Below are 20,238 nucleotides of genomic sequence, written 5' to 3' on the forward strand. Positions count from 1 at the left end.
GTTGGGGCAAGTCGCTGCGAAGTTGGCAACTCACTTTTTGTATGTACAATATATAGGGAGACCGAAGAAGACCAATGATTTTCAATTTACACGGGCTGGGGCACAGAGCTCGCGTAAACTCCACTAAAAGCTGGCCGCTCTTACAGCTACATCAACCTCATCAATTCACATGCGAGCGAAGGGGGAGTTGCCTCCCTCGACACATGGGAATTGAATGTTTGTTTCACAAACACAAGACCATCACGCAATTGCATTCAAATATACGGCTTGGATCCATTGGTCAATGGCTTAGAGTTCCCAACAATGGGTTTATAAGCCAGACCCGAGTAAGCAGTCAATTTGTAATCATGCGGCAGGCGTACCTTGTTCGATCTCGAGTATATAAAAAAGCTGAGATGCTTTTTGAGCTGAGGGTTCTCGAGCGAGATCCCCTTTCGACCGAAAACCACTGGATCAAGTTAGGATTGCTAGCTAACAAGTGATCTACACCCACACCTCCATTATTACCCATCCGTATATACCCATCTCCCATGGCCCCTATCCGCGTAGCCCTCGTCGGCCTCTCTGCCCGCGCCGCCACGGGCTGGGCGGCCAAGGCGCACCTCCCGTACCTGCTTTCAGCCGAGGGCCGGTCTAAGTACACCATTGTAGCGCTGTGCAACAGCACCGTCGCCGCGGCCGAGCTCGCCATCGCGCACTTTGGCCTAGACCCGGCAGCGACGCGCGCGTACGGCGACCCGGCCGACCTGGCCGCGGACCCGGATGTCGACCTCGTTGTGGTCTCGACGCGTGTCGATCTACACTACGACGTCGTACTCCCCTCTATTCGGGCGGGCAAAGATGCTTTCGTCGAATGGCCGCTGGCCGAGAGCGCGGAGCGAGCGGCCGAGCTGGCACGCGTGGCGGTCGGAAACAAGGGCTCCCGCACAGTCGTGGGCCTGCAGGCCTGGTTTGCGCCGTCCATCGTGGCTCTGCGCAAGCTGCTGGTCGGTAGCGGTGGTACAGGCTCCCGCATCGGCAAGGTGCTGAGCAGCGAGGTGCGCGCCGCGGGCGGTACCCTTGACCGCACCATGATGCCGTCATCTTTGAGATATTTCACGGACCGAGATGTCGGTGGAAACCCCTTTACCATTGGGGTCGGTCACAGTGAGAAACTAAATCTTCTTACGCCTTACATTACCCTTTCTCTCTCCCATTCTCCCCAGATCAGGCGAGATGGATGTTAAGTAAACTAAAAGCGCTGACATCTGGAACCAATAGTGTTCGATTTCGTCCAGTACGTATTGGGAGACCTGCATGACTTCCAGTCGCATCTGCAGCTACAGCGTCCCGAGGTGAAAATCAAAGACCCTTCCTCTGGCGAGATTCTTGAAACCGTTGAGTCCAACGTGCCAGACCTCATCCATATTACTGGCGCACTAGCCGAGTCAGGATATGTGTCTCAAGGAGCTACCCTGCACATCCGGTATCGACGCGGACAACCTTTCAAGGACGAGCCTCCTATGGTGTGGACCATCAATGGCGAAAAGGGCGAGATTCGATTCGTAGCCCCTGGTGGCCCAGTTGTGAACGTGAGCTCGAAAGAAAACGCGCCAGTGATCGAAGTGCACAACTTCGCCACCGATGAGGTTGACGAAATCAAATATAGTCATGGCCCGCGACTTGATATTGAACTCCCCGCGAGAAATGTTGGGTCTGTCTATGAGGCTTTTGCTTCTCGAGATGAAAGTCAGTACGCCACTTTTGAATATGCTGTGAAAAGGCATGCGCAGCTCGACAAGATGCTGCTCGACTATGATGAGTCTCGGCTTTAGCCAGGTGGTCCTAACGGTAGCTGCAGGTCGCTCTATAGTTTTGCATTGATACAATCTGTTATTGAAAAACAGAGCGCTCGCTATCACGGGGATACAAGGGCATACATCAATGTTGGGTTGCCTGATTCTATCTATATAGTCTACAGCTCAATAGTAATGGGTGTCTTCTTGCTGATTTTCCCCTTATTCCCATCTTGGCAAGCAGCATTGATCAACATACCACCTTCATGTTTGCCACCCAGCATCAGCCAACTCCACACCACACTGCTCATACCGAAGAAGATGATATTAATAACATCAAGCCACTGAGCATTGGGAATCAGGTCTCCGATAGGCCCTCGCATCTCTTTCGAGAGGAAGCTCTCATACGCCAACTGGAAATCATCCCAATAGACGGCTCGTGTGCCACGTCCACAGTGTATATGCCCAAACACGTGAAGTTTAGGCTTCACACGCCAAGTTTCTTCGAGTAGTCCCGGACAACCGATGTCAAGGTCAAGATGGTGTCTCTGTAGCAGTAGTCAGCAAAGCGTACCCCACTTAACAAGGACATGTATATTACAGGTGGCCCATGTGTGACGAGAATGTCTGTCTCTTTTGGAACAACGTGCTTCCATATACGGTGGGCGTCGGCAGAAGCGTATTGGAACGCGTTGGTGGAGCTATCTCCGGAACCGATAATGTGCGGCGCACCAAATATGTTCAATTTTCGTTGGCCTTCAAAGCTTAGCGTAAAGGGGGCCGATCTGTCTGGGAGATAAATGACACGCGTAAAACTGAGGCGGTTCTTAAGCTCCTTGTCTATGTGACTTCGCGTTCGCTTGTCGAAGAAGCTGTCGTGATTCCCTCCAATAATGACCTTGTGGGTGTGAGGCAGCGACTCAAGCCAATCAAGCTGTGCCTGTATCTCCGACGCAGTCCCTTCGCGAGCCAGGTCGCCAGCGTGGATCAAGAGATCCCCAGGAGGAACGTTTGGCACGGTCTCGCCATGTGTGTCCGACAGGCAGACGACCTTGATGGGAGGTCGATTACGCGGTGGCTTCACGGGCCTGCCACGCAGCCATAGGAGAAGGCAGTACAGCCGGACAACCAGAGCCTTCAGGGGCGATTCGAGGAATTCATCCAGGAGGGTCGGGCTGTCCCAATCACTGGACCGTCGAAGCCCAAGGCACTTGAGGAAGCCATCCAAGCGGTGAAAAAGCAACATTGTCTATTGGATGTAAGCAAAGATTTTTTTCCTAGAAAAATTAAGTAGCTGAATAGAAAGGCGAGATCAAGATCTACGTCCTCAAGTTACGATGTGGCATGAAGACTCTTGGCAGGTCTGGCCAGTCTGGGGGAAGGAAGGCAGTTGGAAGCTACATGGCCCAATCAACTAACAAGATGCAGGCACAGCTCCTCTCGATCTTCTAAAGCCGGTGGGGCTGCAGGTCTGAGGTGCATCCAAGTCCAGGTCAAGTAGCTAGAGTAGGCAGCGATACTGCGATACTGCGATACTGCGATACTGCGATACTGCAATCGCTCCGGCAGGGGCTGCACGGACCCGCGACTAACGGTCTGGAGGTGTCATCGTCACATCCCAACTCCTTGGCTGGGGTCCTGCGGCATGACGTTGATCGACATCTCAGCTCCTGTCAAATTCCTGCATCTAGTCCCGACGGCCAAGCCCAAAACATGGTTTGAAGCTCTGTGACTACGAGCGACGGGCAGTCTAACACATCACATTCTCGTAGCTGGCCCCTTCATTAGGGCCTGGCTCTTTTCTCTTGCACCTCCCTCCTCCCCCCCCCCTCCTCCCTCTTTCCCTCAAGTTAATCCAACACTGCCGACAGACCATCGTTGCAGATCAAGTGTCCCTCTTGATACCCCCCCGCCAAGCTCTGCAACCATGGCGAGCCTACGCACGTTGTATGCCGCTGATGGCAACCCACCTGAATTGAGGACCAACATGAAGTGAGCTACGCCCATACTTTCCAGCTAGAGCCACCCCGGCTGATCATGTGCTATTTCACAGTGTCGACTTTGTGATTAACTACAAAATTCCTTCCGAAGGTAAGTTCGTGATACACACCTGCCGACCCACCTTGAGGTTCATAGCTAATAGCCCCTTCTCTGTATAGCTACGGTCGAAGCAGAAGCTGGATTCACCCAGCTGATCCAAGCCCTTACCAAAGCTGGACTCGCATCAGAAGTTCGCCGCGGTGTCGACCATACATCCGTCCTGGTATTCGTCAAGGTCGCATCGGAGAAATACCTGAAGTCCAGGATTTACCGCGAACGTGTCCAAGACTGGCTCTACGGGGTTCGAATCAAGACCCCCGAAAAGGACGTTGACAAGATTTTCGAACAAGAACCGATCGTGGACGCCGAGCGACTTCGATTGGTGTATCTTCTTCTCACTAACCCGAAGAACGAGGGTGGTGCGGGTATCACACCAAAGACCGGGCAGTGGAAATACGTCGAATCCATCTTCCCTCTGCACAACCATGCTTTCAACCGAAAATGGATCAAGCAGTGGAGCAGCAAATATGTGCTGAATGAGGAAGATGTCGACCAGATTCGCAACCAGTTCGGCGAGAAGGTTGCCTTCTACTTTGCCTTCCTGCAGTCATACTTCAGCTTTCTCGTGTTCCCGGCAGCATTCGGCTTTGCTTCCTGGTTGATCCTCGGGCAGTACTCCTGGCTATACGCTCTCGTGAATTCTCTTTGGTCTGTCGTCTTCTTTGAGTACTGGAAAAAGAAGGAACTGGACTTGGCAGTGCAGTGGGGTGTACGAGGTGTTTCTCGCATCCAGCTTCCCCGTACTGCCTTCCAATGGGACCACGAAGATGCAGATCCGGTGACTGGCGAGGCCGTCAAGGTCTATTCGACTAAGAAGAGGCTCCAGACTCAGCTGTTGCAGGTTCCATTTGCGTTCATCTGCTTATTGATTCTGGGCGCTCTGTACCTCTTCTGTTTCTCCGTTGAAATCTTCATCGGTGAAATCTACAATGGCCCCTTCAAGTCATACCTGGTACGCAAATGCCGACGCATCAGAACCCGTGCGTATGAATGCTAATGACGATCAGACATTCCTCCCTACAATCATCCTGACAGGCTTGGTTCCCACACTGTCAACCATCCTCGGTAATCTTGCCGAACAACTGACAGAAGCGGAGAATTACGAAACCCATGATGGTATGAGGAATATCCCCCAGAATTAACCAGCATTGATGAGCTAACACTGCCGCAGCTCATGACGCAGCGTTGACACAGAAGATTTTCGTGGTGAACTTCATCACTTCCTACACCCCCTATTCTTGTCCGCTTTCGTATATATGCCGTTTGGAAACCTTCTGGTCCCATATCTTGACGTGCTCAAAGTCACTGCCGAGAAGATATCCTCTAGCGAGGAGCTCACGACGCAGAACTTCCAAATCAACCCCGACAGGCTCAGAACCCAGGTCATATACTTCACTGTGACGGCCCAAATCGTCAATTTTGCCCTCGAAGCCGTGGTTCCCATCTTGAAGCGCAAAGTCTTCAAGAAGGTCAAGGAGGTACAGACCGAGTTTGCTCACAAGAACGAGAAGGGCGATGTTGTTCCGGCGGACGCCCCTGAGGAGGCTGCTTTCCTAGCGAGAGTTCGCAATGAGGCTGAGCTAGATGTGTATGACGTCGCGACGGATTACCGAGAGATGGTCGTCCAATTTGGTAGGTTGCCTCTCTCGCTCAACCCCAGCTTTTACTGACGCCAATATAGGCTACCTATCCCTTTTCTCGGCTATCTGGCCACTTGCCCCCGTATCATTTCTTATCAACAACTGGGTGGAATTACGCTCTGATGCGATGAAGATTGCTATTAGTAGCAAGCGACCCATTCCTTGGAGAGCCGACTCTATTGGTCCCTGGCTCAATGCTCTTGGTTTCTTGTCGTGGTTTGGAAGCTTGGTGAGCTCCGCTATCGTTTTTATGTTCAGCGGCGACTCGAACGGACCGGGTGGCGAGCCATCGAGCATCACTGGATGGGCGCTCCTTCTCACCGTTCTTTGCGCGGAGCATCTCTATCTGGCAGTCCAATTCGCCGTTCGATATGGATTAAACCAAATGCATAGCCCCGGAATGCATAAGGAACGCGCCGAGCGTTTCCAGATGCGCAGAAACATTCTGGCAGAGACCATGGACAACGACGTAGAGACGAAGCCTTTGCCCGATATCCCGACTGGCGAGAAAATTACTAGGGCTGCTTTGGAGGAAGAGGCGCGCCAGGCTTCCATCCGAGGCCATGGAACCCCCGAAGAAGCGTATGTTGACATGCCCTTTTTTTCTAATTTTGGCTTTGATCTAACTGTGATCTAGTTTCTGGCAACGCCAGCAAGGCATGGATGAAACCATCTCTATCGGCCGCAGTTTAATATCCAAGGTATGGATCGCTCTCCAATTGGCATGACCTAAAGCTAATTGTGATAGATGGCGGCTGCGAATAAGACGGCAAAGGCCTGAAGAAGGCTCATATTCATGATATCACTTTATTACAAAATCAGTTAGAGCTTGCTTTGGATCAACAACATTTGGTGTAACGAGTCCATGATGCAAAGGGTGTTCTGGGCGACGCATCGCACGAATTAATTTAATATCTGTTCGGAGTGCGGGAATTATTTACTTAATGCAAACAATTACCCTAGACAGCAGAATGCGATGGAGCCATGGCATACAGTCAGTCATTTGCAGACCGTCAAAACCACCTGACGAGGAACGAGTCATATGGAATCAATGCTGCACGCTCCTTGAAAGTGCGGATGCCCTCACCAGCAAGCCATCTTGTTTCCAGCTAATCGCGCACCGTCATGTTTCCGTTCATACCCGCATCAACAGTCTTGTTACCCGGAGCAGGCGGCATACCAGCCTGGGCAGCCGGGGCAGGCGCAGGACCACATCCTGCCATTGCCTATGGAAGGCGAAAAACCTCGGGCGTTAGCATTAAGTCATGGCTCTGTCTATCAACCGAGAGAAGGAAGACCTGGGCGGAGCAACATGGTTGACTTACATCCATCAAGTTCTGCATGTTCACCATGATGCCTCCCGCAAAGTCACCTGCCAGCGTCTGTAGAACCTTGTTGTCCTGGGCAGGATTCCCAGACAGGCTTGTGGCCAAGTTAAGCTCTTCAAGCTGTGCATTAGCGACCTGTTGTGAACGCATTACGAAAGTTGTGTCAGCATTTTCTGTCTTTCTTGTGCTTTCTAGACTCCTAGCGTGCCACAAAATATAGGGGGTTCTCACTCACCTTGGCTAGTCCAGCGGTGGCCTTGTTGCCTCGGGGTGTGATGGCCTGGTTCATCTGGCGAATCTGGATGCCGTTGTTGACGAAGGCGAGGAGGTCCTCTTTGGCGGCGGCGAAGGCCTTGGCGTCGACCGGGTTCTTGCTTAGGACCGCCTGCAGCTTCACGACCGAAGCCTGCTCCTGCTTCTGATCCTCGATGTTGAGGTTGATGCCGTTGGCCAGGATGAGTGCCTGCTCGCAGCTCGGCGTCGATGCCATCTGCCCGAGAGCAATACCCGAGAGCATGGCTCCGAGAAGGAAGGGGGAGGCGATAGTAGCGGTAATTATTCTCGTCATCTTGCGTTATGTGATAATGTGACGGGCAATCTGGATAGCTTTCAACGGATACTTGGTACGCGATGAACGACAGTCTCGTTGAATGAGTGGCTGGAATAGGGGTGGACAGAACCGGTCTGTGGTTGAACGAGATCTCACGGAGACCCGGTGAAAAGAAAGAAAAGAGAAAGAGAAAGTCGAGCCTAGAGCATTATTACATACAAAGATGCAGCAAACCAATGATGTACATAAGGAGAAGAAGCCTCTGGTATAAATATTCCCTCTTCCAGTCCCGTCCGTTGGTCTTATGTGCGGCCAGCGAGCCCAATGGGGCCGCTCATTTCTTCGTGCCTGACTAGCTGAACTGTAAAGGGCTGCGATAGTCACCATTGGCCAACACTAAGTTGGCATGGGAGCCGGAAACCCTTCATGTCGTACGCGCTGCTACTTTACGCAGCCCCGGGGTTTTAGCCAAACATGACCAGAACCCTATATTGTCCCATTGCTATCCCGGACCGGCGCATCAATCGAAGGCACACGCCATCGCGATATCCTCGTTGCGCCCAAAGCTGTCGAAACAGAAGCTACGACGTAGCAATCCGAACAACCATCGACACCGTCCAGGTTTCATCTGACTGGCCACAAACGCCGTACATGCCGCCGGGGAGGGCCCAGAACCTTCCTTCAGCTTGTTTGCTTGCCATCCTCGCAAAGAGGGCCCGTTCTGAGAAACGAGTCAACGGTTCACTCGGATTAAGCTTTTTCATAGAGGCCACATCCCAGACCATAACTGCGGCATTCAAGATCCCCAAGAAAAGACGGCGCGATTTTTTGGGGATTGTCTGCTTCCGTATCACATCACTTGAGAAAACCGCAAGAAAAGCTAAGGGTATGATGAGTACAAATAGAAGAAAAAAACAGAGAGGCTAGATTTGAAATGGTCTCGATGATGCGAGTACGTCGAGATGGCAGGGCGTGCCGTTCGTCTGGAGGTCTCTCCCAAACAACTCCCCCATTTTCCTGGGACTCCCTACCCTTCCCCGTCCCCGTCCCCGTCCCCGCCCCCATCCCCATCTCCCTTCTACTAACAAGCATGGCCCGGGGAACGCCGAGCCATCAGTTCGTCCGACACGCATGCTACCAAGCGCCTGGCCTGGACTCTACAGTACAATGCCTACCATCAACCCACCTTCCCCGGCCAAGCCCGCAGGTATCATATCGTACAAGCCCATCTTCTCCCATCTTCTCCCCCTTTTCTCTAAAGCACCCTTGCTAAGCCGGACATGACAAAATGAAACATTTCCTAGAAACATCTGACTCGCACGGAAACCCGACCCTACAAAAGAAACACGGCACCGAGTACCGCCAGCGAGAGCATCATCCCTGTGACACCCACAAAATCGTCCCCGAACACACTCGACGCCCCAGCTGTGACCGGAGAGACCCGCGTGTCAATAGCGCTACTGTTTGAGCGCATACTGCTGTTGCTCTTACTGTTCACGTTGTTGACGTTGTTGATGTTGGCGATGGTGTTTTTGTTGGCGTTGGCGTTGGCTATGACAGGTACCACCTTGGCCACAGTGACCTCCGTGACCACTGGGTTAGCCGCAGCCGCCGTTGCCACGGCCATTGGTACCGTCAAGGTAACGGTATTGGCGCCCCGTGGCCCGCACGCGGAGCATGTCTCGGCGTACGTGCACATAGGGATCGCGGCCACTGCTGCCGCTACGGCCGCTACCGGCGCCGTTCCGTTTCTTGTTCCATTCAAAAATGGTCCTCCTCCTATAAATACAGCTGCAACTCCGGGTGCGGTGGGGACAGGCGACTTGGAACTGGCACACTGGGTTATGGTCATGGTAGTGCAGTAGGGGACAGCGACGAGTAATGCCGGGTTCGTCGCGCAAACCGTTGTATAGGTCATTGTGACAGCGGTCGTGATGGTGACGTTGCCGCCGCTGTTGCCGCCGCTTCCTGTTGCGGCGCCGCTAGGGCCAGGACCAGCGGGCGAAGAGCCACCCATTGCAGGTGCACCTGCCGGTGGCGGAGCGGCGGCTATGTTGCCATACACGGTGAGGAGGATGTTGGCCGGCGCAGCGCGGCGGCCTAGAGGGTGCGAGACCGCGGCAGTGGAGTTGTTTACTGCCGTGGAATTCACTCGAGGGATCGAAGTCCCGCCGTTGTTGCCCTTGACGAGACCGCCGCAGCGCTGGTTGGGGTTGCCTGGGCAAGCCCGGTCGCATTGCGCGTTATCCACCGCGGAAGCATCGCCGAGATTATCTGCGCAATAGCAAGTACTACACAGCGCATTTGTGAGCGGTCCAATCTCTATGCGTGTATAATCGTGTTGAAAACGGGGATGAGAAAAAGAAGGGTGAACTCACGTCGCGTACACACCAGAGTACTTGCGCCCAAGCCCAGCGCAGCTAGCGACACAGGCTTCGTTGTCCATCGTGGCGAAGTCGGCAGAGGAAGTCCAGGTCGGATAGCCCGAGCCGGAAGCAAAGCAGCCAAGCAGCGTGTACCCATTGAGTATAGCCGGGTTACCCAGACCTCCCCCAGGCCCTGCAGGCACTGGTGAGGGCGTAGCCGTGATCAAGGTGATGGTGCGTGTATTGCTTGGTGGTACCGGGTTGCTTATTGGTGCTTGGTTGATCGTTGATGGTAATGTTAATCCAGTAGTGCTGATGGTTCGAATTCTCGTAGAGATCGATGTGGCATTTCGGAGGGACGTTGATGAAGCAGTAGAACTGGACGAGCTGGATGGCTTCGGGGCATCGGGTTTCTGGTAGACGTCGATGTAGTTGATGTTCCAGAACCTAAGGTATAGCCATCGTCAGTCAACATGTGCTACTCCGTATTCAGCACTTGAAAGTGACTTACGCGCCGAGGAAGGCCTCCGGGCGGGATGCGACATATTCCTTGCACGTTGGGGCGAGGGTATTGCACTTGTCGGCGACCCCCCATACGTTACCGGCATAATCACCGCAAAGATTCTGAGCAAGAATCAGCTATCGTGCGTGGTCTTCATAGAATGGGGTATATGACTTACAATGTTTATGACAAGACTCATATTGAAGAAAAACGAATCAGCATCGCATCCCGCACCGCCGAAGAGAGAGCCTGCGGCGGCCCCCATGCCTTTGGATCGGGGCTTGTCAGGGGCGCAAATGCGATGTCACTTGGAATGTTGGACCGTGGGAAGTGCCATACTTTCAGGCCACCCGAGTCCCATTCAAGAGCGTAGACGCCGCCGCCCTGGGCGTTGAAGCTGTCGCCGTACGACGCAGCGTCGGAAGTCGGGGCGGCGTAGTTGCAGCCAATGTTCCCGGGCTAGGCTGCGCTTCAGTCATGGCACGTTGAGAACGGAAAGGGCCTGTGGGTAGAGAGAAGGTATCTTACACCAGGCTCGCAGTTAGTCGGTCCTTGTTGTCCGGTAAATCCAGAGTTCGGTAACTGGCACCCGGCGGATCTTGTATAGCTGTCAGCATTATCGCTTCCCTTCGCTGGAAGCTGGTTCTTACGTGTGTGCAGATATTAGATTCCTCGACGCCGTGTTGGCTCCTTCGATTATATCTAGTTCTCCACCAACCGGCCACTTTTCGCCATTCTGGCCGTTGTTGAATGCCCAGACTACGGAAACGTCATTTAGCATGTCGTTGTCATCTCCTCAATAATAACACCAGACGCATCTTACAGGCCGGCCAGACACCGCAGGTAGATGCTGGCATGTGGTCAAAGTCGGCGATGAAGAGACCATGGGTAAACCCCTGGTAGCTGGTGAGTCTGACGCTGGGTCGGCCAGCGTCGCTCACTGTATAGTTGTTATATGTATCTACGCCGAGACGGACTCGGTTCAACCCGTCCACTTTGACGAGTCCTTGGGAAACGGCGGCGGCCTGGCTCTGATAGCTATGTGGGAAAACATGTCAGTATGTCTTTGGTAGCCATTCAGAGTCTTCCCACTTACTTGACAAAGCCATTGCTTGGGTCCTTTCCCGTGAAAAAGCTGAAGCCATCGAGCAGCGCCTGGCCCGCATAATGGGTCGCAAGAGCGTACGCCATTTTCACGATTCGCCGATCAAGAACCGATATTGATAAAAGAGTGACTAAGAACAGAAACAAGAAACAACTACATCCAGAAGAACAGAGTGATGGGCCTTTCGGCTACAGCAAAGAGTGAAAAGAAGTAGTAAGGAGTGGCTGGGCCGCACGTTGTCCGAACGAGAACATGGATGGTGCAGCTGAAGAAAGAAAGAAAGAGAGAAGCAGAAGTCCTAGCAGGCGATTGGAGATCTAGGCCTGGGGGTCTTTCTGTATATCTTCTTGTTTACTTCCCAAGCTTTCACTTCCGACTTCACTCTAACTGCATGTCTGGAGCGAGTTGAGGAATTCCAGAGGAGATTCGACGGCAGCCTTGGAAGCTTGCGGAAGAAGAATGTAAATCAAACCCAAGCTGCCAGCTCTTTCCGTCCAAGCAGTCACGTTGTTGGCGTTGAGACATCTAGCCCCTGGCGGCCAGAACTATCGCAACCCGTTCCAGAGATGGATCCAATAGGCTCATGAGGCTTCTCGCTATCATGTAATCTGCCTCCTAATGGAGGGCTGGCCGTACAATCCAAGCGACCATAGCCCCGCGACATGCGCCGTCTGGGTTACCGTCGACATTGAAGCAATGCCACATAGATATCTTGCTGTAAAGCCATCTGTCGATAATGAAGCCATACCGCTGGACGTATACTCAATACTCGGAAATATGCGTTGGAAATGCTTGACATTCCAAGTGACAATGCATGTGCGACCAGCGACTAGTTGAGACGACAGAAGTTGGAGCAACGTCATTGTGTAAGCTGGCATGTGAATGTGGCCCTGCCATTACATTACATAAGTCAAGGAAAGGCCCCAGTTGCCAGCCAGGCCCTGTGTGTGGCCCTTCTCCAAATGCCTAATGCCTGGCGCTCGTGAGTGGATAAGCCCACGGCTATTTTACCTCGGCTGGAGGGGCGGGCTCGGGTTTCCCCAGGCGCATACTACCAAACTTGGGGAAGCGGTACAATATGTATGTATGTGTGTGGGTGTGAATCCTGCAAGATGGAGGAGAGGAGTGAGACAAGCAGACAGGTAGACAACCAAAAGGGCCCGAGCTGTTGGCAGAATTCAACCAGGACAGAAAGGATGGGAAAAGACCAGCAGATCCCATTCCGCCGTAGCCCATCCGTCCATCCATTCACCCGCGACTCATAAAGGCGAAGTAGTGGCCTCTCCCAACTCGCAGTTCCCAGTCACCAACATATGCCGGCGGACTAGTGCAGCGAAATAACCTAGGCCCAGGCTCGTGAGCGAAGCGAGGCACTTGACCACACCATCCACCATCCACCACCACCAGCCTGTAACCTGCGGCATTCACTCGGCTTACCCGCAGTCGTGTTTCCACTTCGCAACCCACCCCCAGCTTGAGCCGCCCCCGTAGATCAGGTGTCGCGACTCCCTCTCCTTCCAACCTTTGCGGCCTCTCCTTCCCTCTCCTTCTTCCCTACAAGACAATTGACATGTTTGCTTCTCTGGTAAAGAGTCGGGCTCAAGCTACCGCACTCAGATCAACCGCGAGACAGCAACTCCGAGCCCCCAAGGTGAGTAGAGGCTATCCCTTGATCTCGATGTATTCCGCCGCCAGTGCCACGTCTGGACCTCGGCTGTTTGCATGCAACCACTTCCAAAAACACCAAGCAACATAAATCAAAAGCACCCGAGACTGACGACTACACTTTGTTCTTGCATTTGCAGAGCAGCATACTGCAAATGGCACCGCCCGCGAAACGGAGCAATAGCTCCCTGCCAGCTGGTACGTAAAGTCTCGTGAGCACCCGGCGGTTGGGCCGAGTCACTGACCGTGCTCGTAGGCTATGCAGAGGACAAGTCAAAAGGACCGATGCTTCGGTTCCAAGATTCATTACCGCGCCTCCCCGTGCCGACTCTCGAAGAGACCTCTGCCCGCTATCTCAAGTCGCTAAAGCCGCTTTTGAGCTCCGACGAACTCGCCAACAGCAAGAAGGCCATTGAGGAGTTTGTGAAGGCCGGCGGTGTGGGCCCCAAGCTACAGGAGAAGCTGGTTGCTAAGCGCGAAGACCCCAACGTGCGGAATTGGATCTATGAGTGGTGGAACGAGGCCGCCTACCTGGCCTACCGCGACCCTGTCGTTCCCCTATGTCAGCTACTTCTATTCCCACCGAGACGACCGCCGGCGGCGCAACCCGGCCAAGCGAGCGGCCGCTATAACGACGGCAGCCTTGGAGTTCAAGAAGCAGGTCGATAGCGGCACCCTCGAGCCCGAGTACATGAAGAAGCTGCCCATCTGCATGGACAGCTACAAATGGATGTTCAACGCTAGCCGTGTGGCAGCGAAGCCTGCCGACTACCCAGTCAAATACGACGCCAGTACTCACAAGCACATCATCGCCATACGCAAAAACCAGATCTTCAAGATTTCCCACGAGGCGGATGGCCAGCAGCTGAATACATCGGAGCTCGAGGCGCAGTTTGCCCGCGTATACGTGCTGGCATCGCGGCAGCCCGCCGTTGGCGCACTCACTTCCGAAAACCGTGACGTCTGGACTGACGCCCGGGAGATCCTACTCAATGCGTCGCCCAAGAACAAGGCCGCGCTGGAGGCTGTCGAGTCGGCTTCCTTCGTTGTTTGCCTGGACGATGCCGCCCCAGTCACCCTTGAGGAGCGAGCGCATGCTTACTGGCACGGTGACGGAAAGAACAGATGGTACGACAAGCCTCTGCAGTTCATCGTGAACGACAACGGCACATCTGGTTTCATGGGCGAGCATAGCATGATGGACGGCACACCTACGCACCGTCTGAACGACTATGTAAATGACGCCATCTTCAACAACAAGCTCGACTTCAGCAACCCCTCGGTGCGGTCCAACTTGCCGGAGCCGATTGCTGTGAACTTCGAGGTCACCAAGGAGGTGCAGGCCGAAATTGACCGGGCCGAGAAGGACTTCAACACAGTCATCGGCTCGCACGAGCTCGCCGTCCAGGCCTATCAAGGCTACGGCAAGGGCCTGATCAAGAAGTTCAAGTGCTCGCCCGATGCGTACGTGCAAATGATCATTCAGTTGGCGTACCACAAGATGTATGGCAAGAACCGGCCCACGTACGAGTCGGCGGCGACGCGCCGTTTCCAACTGGGCCGCACGGAGACGTGTCGCTCTGTGTCGGAGGACAGCGTAGCCTTCTGTTCCAGCATGGCCGATCCGTCGGCTGAGGACAAGTCGCGTGTCGAATTGTTCCGCGCGGCTGTCAACAGCCATGTCGAGTACATCAGCGCGGCGTCGGACGGCAAGGGTGTCGACCGCCACCTCTTCGGCCTCAAGAAGCTCCTCGAGCCCGGCGAGGAGGTTCCCGCCATTTACAAGGATCCGGCGTACGGCTACTCGAGCTCTTGGTACTTGAGCACCAGTCAGCTGAGCTCCGAGTTCTTCAACGGTTATGGCTGGAGCCAAGTTATCGACGGAGGCTTCGGCATTGCCTACATGATCAACGAGAACAGGTAATGATGACCTACTTTCTTCCTATTGCACATAGACATTCATGACTAATTATGGTTTACAGCATCAACTTCAACATTGTCTCCAAGGGTCTTGGCAGTCAGAAGATGAGCCACTACCTCAATGAAGCCGCTGGCGATATCCGCGATCTCATGACTCAGACCCTCGAGGCTCCCAAGGCTAAGCTGTAGACTCTACTGTCTGCATTGATAGACCGACGGAACAACTGATGCAAGAAAGAGTACCGGGCCGAGTACAGGCTAGCTGTACGCGTAGATCCAGAGCGACGGCAGATAAGTGGCTGGGATTGTCTCTCTATCTTTACATATATTCTCTGTAGATTTGCACTTTACTTTAGACAGCCTTCAGACATAGCATCATTGCCGGTGTTTGGTGGCCACACGGCTTCTCAATCAAAATCGGTTTACTCTACGCCATGGATAATTCTTCAAATCATAGATTGTGGAGATGTAATATTGCGCTTTCTTTATACAATACACTAGTCTTTCGAATGCTAATACTCCAATGCTGGAACGCCCTTCGAGTGGAGGCGTAAGGTTCTTAAAGTCACTACTATTGACGCCTGTCTGCATCTATCCATCCAACACTGCCCGACGTGCTTTAACCAGCGTGCTCAACGATCTCGTTGACCAGCTGGCCCTTCTTCTCGTCAAAATGATGGCACATCTGACTGGGCAGTGGTATCTCTTTGTAGTCATCCTCGTCGTTATCGAGGATGTTTAGGTTGATGCCGGCGCTCTTGCTGCTGAAGATACGGGTCGCCGTGCTCTCCCGGCTCAGGTAAATCGTGGCACCGTCCATCTGGTCCATCATAACGGTGGGGATAACGCCCATGACCTGCAGAGCAAAGTTGGATGACTTGACGACGTCGACGGTGGAGACGAGGCTGTCCACGACGATCGAAAGCCGCTGGGTATTCTCGACGGTCACAGCGTTGGCTTTGCCCTTGATGATAATGGTGGTGTGACTGCATTTGGAGATCAGGACCGAGTGGTTGATGGACGCCTCGATCTCAATAGGTTCGGAATGCCTTTCGTAGTTTTCCTGGGATCTGTGTTAGCGTATTCCCGCGCCCAAATCAGTTGGACTTAGTGCCGAACTTACGATCAACCACTTGTTTCCGTCAAGCTCCTTCTTCGGAGGCTTCTTGATCCTCATGCTCTCCGGCTTGGGCTTCTTTCCAGGCGCTGGGCTCTTTCCACGACCAGATGCTTCGCGATCGGGCACCACGGAAGCAGCTCTCAGAGACGGGTTCTTGTGGGTCATCTCAGACCTGTCCACCTTTCGTAGCCCCTTGGTCACGTCCGAGCCCTTGTTGATCTCATTAAATACGGAACCCAGACCGGCTCCAGGGGCAGGATCTGCTGGTCTGCCTTCCTCCTTAATCTGCAGCACCGGCGGCGGGCCAGGGGGAGGAGGTGGCGGCGGCGCACCACCAGCGGCGGGAGGTGGGGGTGGAGGCGCAGAGGAGGCGGCGGCTCCAGGTTTCGGTATGCTCTTTGCGACTTCGGCGGCAGGTAGACCCTTGGGGTTCCACGGGATGCCGCTGGGGAAGTACTGCTTGACGTACTCGGTTAGGTCCTTGAAGACCTGGTAGAAGGCCTGGATCCATGCGACTTGAGCGGGATCCTTGTCCTTGTACTCCTTCAGAACTCGGTTTCCGAAGAACTGAGCAGACCCGAGCGACTCCTCGACGTGCTTGTACGGACGGTTGTCGACGGTGACCCAAGCCAGGACCATGATACCCTCTGCGACGGCGCTAAGCTGGCTGAAGACCGGGGAGCCGCGGTTTGACTCCTTGATGCTGCCGACAGCCATCAAAGCCTCGTTGATGGGCTTCAGGAGGTCCTGGTACACGGCCATTTCCGAGCCCGAGAAGTCGGGCTTCTTGGCCTTGGTTGAGACGAGGAGGAAGCGGCGCTGTTGCTTGAAACCCTCTAGCACCTTCGCGGCCTGCTCGGCGATGAGGCCGCCCAGCTTGTTACTGGCCTGCACATACTTGTCGACGGACTGGGAGATGAAGGCATCGAAGTCCTCGACCGACTCGGGGAGCGGCTCCTCGGGTACGGATTTTAGGGCAGGGGAAGCGGCCGCGGCCGGTGTCGGTGCTGGGCTGCCGGCGTTGGTCGGAGGGGCAACGGCATGAGACAGAGCTGGCACAGCTTGGGGCAGCTCTATGGTCGAGGTGGCGATGTCTTCTAAGCGAGCGGTGGCAGCCTCGAGCCTGTTGCTGAGTTGAGTAAAGCGCTCCCTACTACCTGGGGGGACGCGAACGGTGGCGGGCATTGCGACGGTGTTCACTTGGGCAGCAAAGGGGCCGAGTAGGGCAGGGGGTCTGGAAGTGGGGGCAACATACCGCTTGATGAGGGTTGTGAGATTATGCATATTGTTGGTGGCCATGATGGCAGCTGCGAGCGCAATGCGAGTTGCGACAGATGGTGGTTTTATATGTTGTTGGAACCGGAAGCTGCGAAGTTGCTGGGGGACGTGGGCAAGGAGTGGAAAAGAAGTCGTGGTTCCCTGTCCGGCGGAGCCAATCCAGCAATTAGCTGTTTAGGAGGTGCCCCGACTACGCAATAGGGGAGCTGGCTAAAACGTGACGGCCTGTTTTTCCGAAACGAGCAGACCAGACGAAGGGAAGCGAGGCTTTGCATAAGTAAAGCGATAGTCGACAATGGATCAAGGGTGTCAAGATCATTTGTGCAAGGAGTGTCGCATACGTATATAGTTGCGTTGCCGCTCAGGCGACAACGTTAGGAAACCCGACAGCCTGGCGTTACAGCGCACATAATTGCCTGCAGCCTGGAAGCTGGGCAGAAGCCTGGCAGCCTACACTACCTACAGCCCGGGTGGCTTGCGTGGATGGGATGATAAAATGTTAGGAAGGAGAACCCCTGCATTAGGGAGGAAGCTGCAAGTGAGTGCCCCACTCACTCATAGAAGGACACTGTAAACATGGGATACTGCTGGAATCGTGCAACATCATCATATCATTCTGTTATACCCGTTCCTCCATGCTATCTATTGGCTGCTTTATCTTATAGCGAGAGGGCAATGAGCACACGCCGTTCCGATATCAATTAATCTAGTTGGCGAGCTATCTCTAAGCTTTACCAGCCAGGCGAGTCAAGAGGCTCTGGAAGCATCTCATCTTCTGGATATTGATTTCTTCTTCTATCATAAAAAAAAATCAACAACCCCTCGCTTGATCGCTGCGGCTGTTGCTGGTAGAACCAATCACTGTTGTAAGCAGCCAACGCAGTTTGCCGGTCAGAGCTTCACCGATGCCTTTGTCTCATAATTGATACCTAAGACCACCTAGGCAACGCTCTCATGCATGCCAGTCTGGACTGACCGACATCCAACTTTACATCCCACCACCGCCTTCTTTTCACTCGGCTCTGCCTCTCCTAGGCCTCGGCCTGTTTTCTGCATACAAGATCTGCCGGTGTGACCGTCCGCCTCCGGCCAAGCCCTATTGCTGCCTCGCGTCAAGGAATTCGTGGGTGGGAGATACGTACATCATGGACACCGCTGCAGGAGTGTCCAACCCGGAGGAGGGGACCGGCATAAAAACCACCGGAATTGAGTCGCAGGGGATAGATTTTGTGACTATGGGCATGTTCATCATAGGTAAGGCTTCCTTCACCGCGTTCCGACTCAATTGCATACTATACCTCCTCCGTTTCTTCTTTTGTTTTCGCATAATAAATCAGCCACCGTGGAATTACCCCAGTCTATGTTTATGATATGGCAACGCACCCAGGTAAAGAAACCACAAGAATGGAGAGCTTTCATTTCAGACCTGTGCTCACCCAGGTATTGACTGGTGTTATGTGTCAATATATTGAAGTCCTTGAGCTCCGCTTCAACATTCTTGAACACTTCCTAATATGGGGGTTGCATGCCTGTCTAATACGTATCCGCTGACACATTCCTAGATGATATTGAGTATCTGCCGCCAACACCTCCTAAGAAAGATGTAATCGGCGGCGCAGGCACCTATTCGGCCCTTGGGGCACGGCTCTTGTCACCTCCACCGCTCTCCACCTCGGTTGGGTGGATCGTCGACAAGGGCTCGGATTTCCCAACTGCTTTGACTGAGCTTATTTCAAGCTGGGAGACCGCAGCTTTGATGCGGGAAACCCCCGAGCGCTTGACAACTCGTGGCTGGAATGGCTACGACGAGCACCAAAACCGTGGGTTCCATTACCTAACTCCCAAGCAGCGCATTACCGCCGACGACCTTACACCAGAACTGCTCGCCTCCCGTTCTTTTCATATGGTGTGTTCGCCTTCGCGCTGCCAGGAGCTCGTGAGAGGAATCAAGGAGCGACGGGCAGACATGTCCACCCCGGACGGCAATAACCTACCAAAGGCAGTTTTCGTTTGGGAGCCCGTCCCCGATTTGTGTACCACCGATGAGTTGTTGAATTGCACGAACACCCTTCCTCTCATTGACATATGTAGCCCAAACCACTCGGAACTTGCTGGCTTCATGGGTGACAACGGTCTGGACCCGGAAACGGGAGAGATCAGTACGGCCTCCGTCGAACGTGCCTGTGAGCAGCTGCTCGGGTCCATGCCTCTGCAATCCTTTGCCCTGGTCGTGAGGGCGGGTGAAAAGGGCTGTTACCTTGCCCGCAATGGTGGTCGGAAACGCACAAAACGGTCGGGAAACAACATCGGGAAGCGCAAGAAGCTGTCCGCCATGCTGCACGGTAGCTTGCAGCACGACACGGACATGGAAGCTTTATTTGCCGGTTTGCTGCAGGATCCCGAGGGCATGGTGGCTGACGAAGAAATTGAGGTCGACCCCGGCATTGAACGCTGGGTACCTGCGTATCACACCGACAAGGAAAAGGTTGTCGACCCCACCGGTGGTGGAAACACGTTTCTGGGCGGTCTCGCTGTGGCTCTTGCTCGCGGAAAGGGGCTTGAGGAGGCGGCAGCCTGGGGGAGTGTAGCGGCAAGTTTTGCCATCGAGCAGGTCGGGCCGCCGATTCTTGGTAAAGACGATGTTGGAGATGAGACCTGGAACGGTGTTCGGGTGGATGATAGATTTGAGGATTTCAAGACTCGGCTAGCTTTTGGCTAGGCTTGCGTCTGTCATCCCAGCCTCAAACGGTTGAGGCTGTGTATCTGGATATTGCCTCATAAATTAACAGACATGTAGGGAGGCTTAGTCCGGTGATAGAGCGAAGGAGAACGGTAAAAATGTCTTAATCAGGTAATAAGCCAGCGGCGAGACGCAATTTGCACCAGTCT

At 53.9% G+C, this 20,238-nt stretch overlaps 8 protein-coding genes across 8 annotated transcripts; 4 read left to right on the forward strand and 4 right to left on the reverse strand.

The window, feature by feature from the left end:
- Nucleotides 1–530: 530 nt before the first annotated feature.
- PG998_003660 (uncharacterized protein) lies at nucleotides 531–1,814 on the forward strand (the record flags this gene model as incomplete). Its single annotated transcript, XM_066870478.1, has 2 exons — nucleotides 531–1,146; nucleotides 1,261–1,814. The coding sequence occupies 2 exons, from the start codon at nucleotides 531–533 to the stop codon at nucleotides 1,812–1,814; spliced, it is 1,170 nt and encodes a 389-aa protein (XP_066734228.1).
- Nucleotides 1,815–1,954: 140 nt separating this feature from the next.
- PG998_003661 (rhamnogalacturonate lyase C) lies at nucleotides 1,955–3,021 on the reverse strand (the record flags this gene model as incomplete). Its single annotated transcript, XM_066870479.1, has 2 exons — nucleotides 1,955–2,323; nucleotides 2,377–3,021. 2 exons carry the CDS (start codon nucleotides 3,019–3,021, stop codon nucleotides 1,955–1,957), a joined length of 1,014 nt encoding a protein of 337 aa, XP_066734229.1.
- A 681-nt stretch (nucleotides 3,022–3,702) lies between these two features.
- On the forward strand, nucleotides 3,703–6,296 carry PG998_003662 (uncharacterized protein; the record flags this gene model as incomplete). Its single annotated transcript, XM_066870480.1, has 9 exons — nucleotides 3,703–3,767; nucleotides 3,829–3,866; nucleotides 3,935–4,827; nucleotides 4,883–4,991; nucleotides 5,047–5,115; nucleotides 5,178–5,507; nucleotides 5,557–6,097; nucleotides 6,153–6,216; nucleotides 6,264–6,296. The coding sequence occupies 9 exons, from the start codon at nucleotides 3,703–3,705 to the stop codon at nucleotides 6,294–6,296; spliced, it is 2,142 nt and encodes a 713-aa protein (XP_066734230.1).
- Nucleotides 6,297–6,624: 328 nt separating this feature from the next.
- Nucleotides 6,625–7,360, reverse strand: PG998_003663 (uncharacterized protein; the record flags this gene model as incomplete). The annotated part of the gene is made up of 3 exons (XM_066870481.1): nucleotides 6,625–6,741; nucleotides 6,841–6,978; nucleotides 7,079–7,360. 3 exons carry the CDS (start codon nucleotides 7,358–7,360, stop codon nucleotides 6,625–6,627), a joined length of 537 nt encoding a protein of 178 aa, XP_066734231.1.
- A 1,366-nt stretch (nucleotides 7,361–8,726) lies between these two features.
- Nucleotides 8,727–11,452, reverse strand: PG998_003664 (uncharacterized protein; the record flags this gene model as incomplete). The annotated part of the gene is made up of 7 exons (XM_066870482.1): nucleotides 8,727–9,684; nucleotides 9,772–10,206; nucleotides 10,271–10,383; nucleotides 10,496–10,720; nucleotides 10,980–11,020; nucleotides 11,085–11,299; nucleotides 11,358–11,452. 7 exons carry the CDS (start codon nucleotides 11,450–11,452, stop codon nucleotides 8,727–8,729), a joined length of 2,082 nt encoding a protein of 693 aa, XP_066734232.1.
- Nucleotides 11,453–13,186: 1,734 nt separating this feature from the next.
- Nucleotides 13,187–15,140, forward strand: PG998_003665 (carnitine o-acetyltransferase; the record flags this gene model as incomplete). The annotated part of the gene is made up of 4 exons (XM_066870483.1): nucleotides 13,187–13,229; nucleotides 13,288–13,593; nucleotides 13,619–14,951; nucleotides 15,014–15,140. The coding sequence occupies 4 exons, from the start codon at nucleotides 13,187–13,189 to the stop codon at nucleotides 15,138–15,140; spliced, it is 1,809 nt and encodes a 602-aa protein (XP_066734233.1).
- Nucleotides 15,141–15,570: 430 nt separating this feature from the next.
- PG998_003666 (uncharacterized protein) lies at nucleotides 15,571–17,370 on the reverse strand (the record flags this gene model as incomplete). The annotated part of the gene is made up of 2 exons (XM_066870484.1): nucleotides 15,571–16,014; nucleotides 16,075–17,370. 2 exons carry the CDS (start codon nucleotides 17,368–17,370, stop codon nucleotides 15,571–15,573), a joined length of 1,740 nt encoding a protein of 579 aa, XP_066734234.1.
- A 1,124-nt stretch (nucleotides 17,371–18,494) lies between these two features.
- Nucleotides 18,495–20,068, forward strand: PG998_003667 (uncharacterized protein; the record flags this gene model as incomplete). Its single annotated transcript, XM_066870485.1, has 2 exons — nucleotides 18,495–18,603; nucleotides 18,912–20,068. The coding sequence occupies 2 exons, from the start codon at nucleotides 18,495–18,497 to the stop codon at nucleotides 20,066–20,068; spliced, it is 1,266 nt and encodes a 421-aa protein (XP_066734235.1).
- Nucleotides 20,069–20,238: the final 170 nt, after the last annotated feature.

The sequence above is a fragment of the Apiospora kogelbergensis genome (assembly GCF_038363985.1).
Source record: "Apiospora kogelbergensis strain CBS 113332 chromosome Unknown utg000002l_segment0_segment0, whole genome shotgun sequence".
NCBI classification, from domain to species: Eukaryota; Fungi; Ascomycota; class Sordariomycetes; order Amphisphaeriales; family Apiosporaceae; genus Apiospora; species Apiospora kogelbergensis.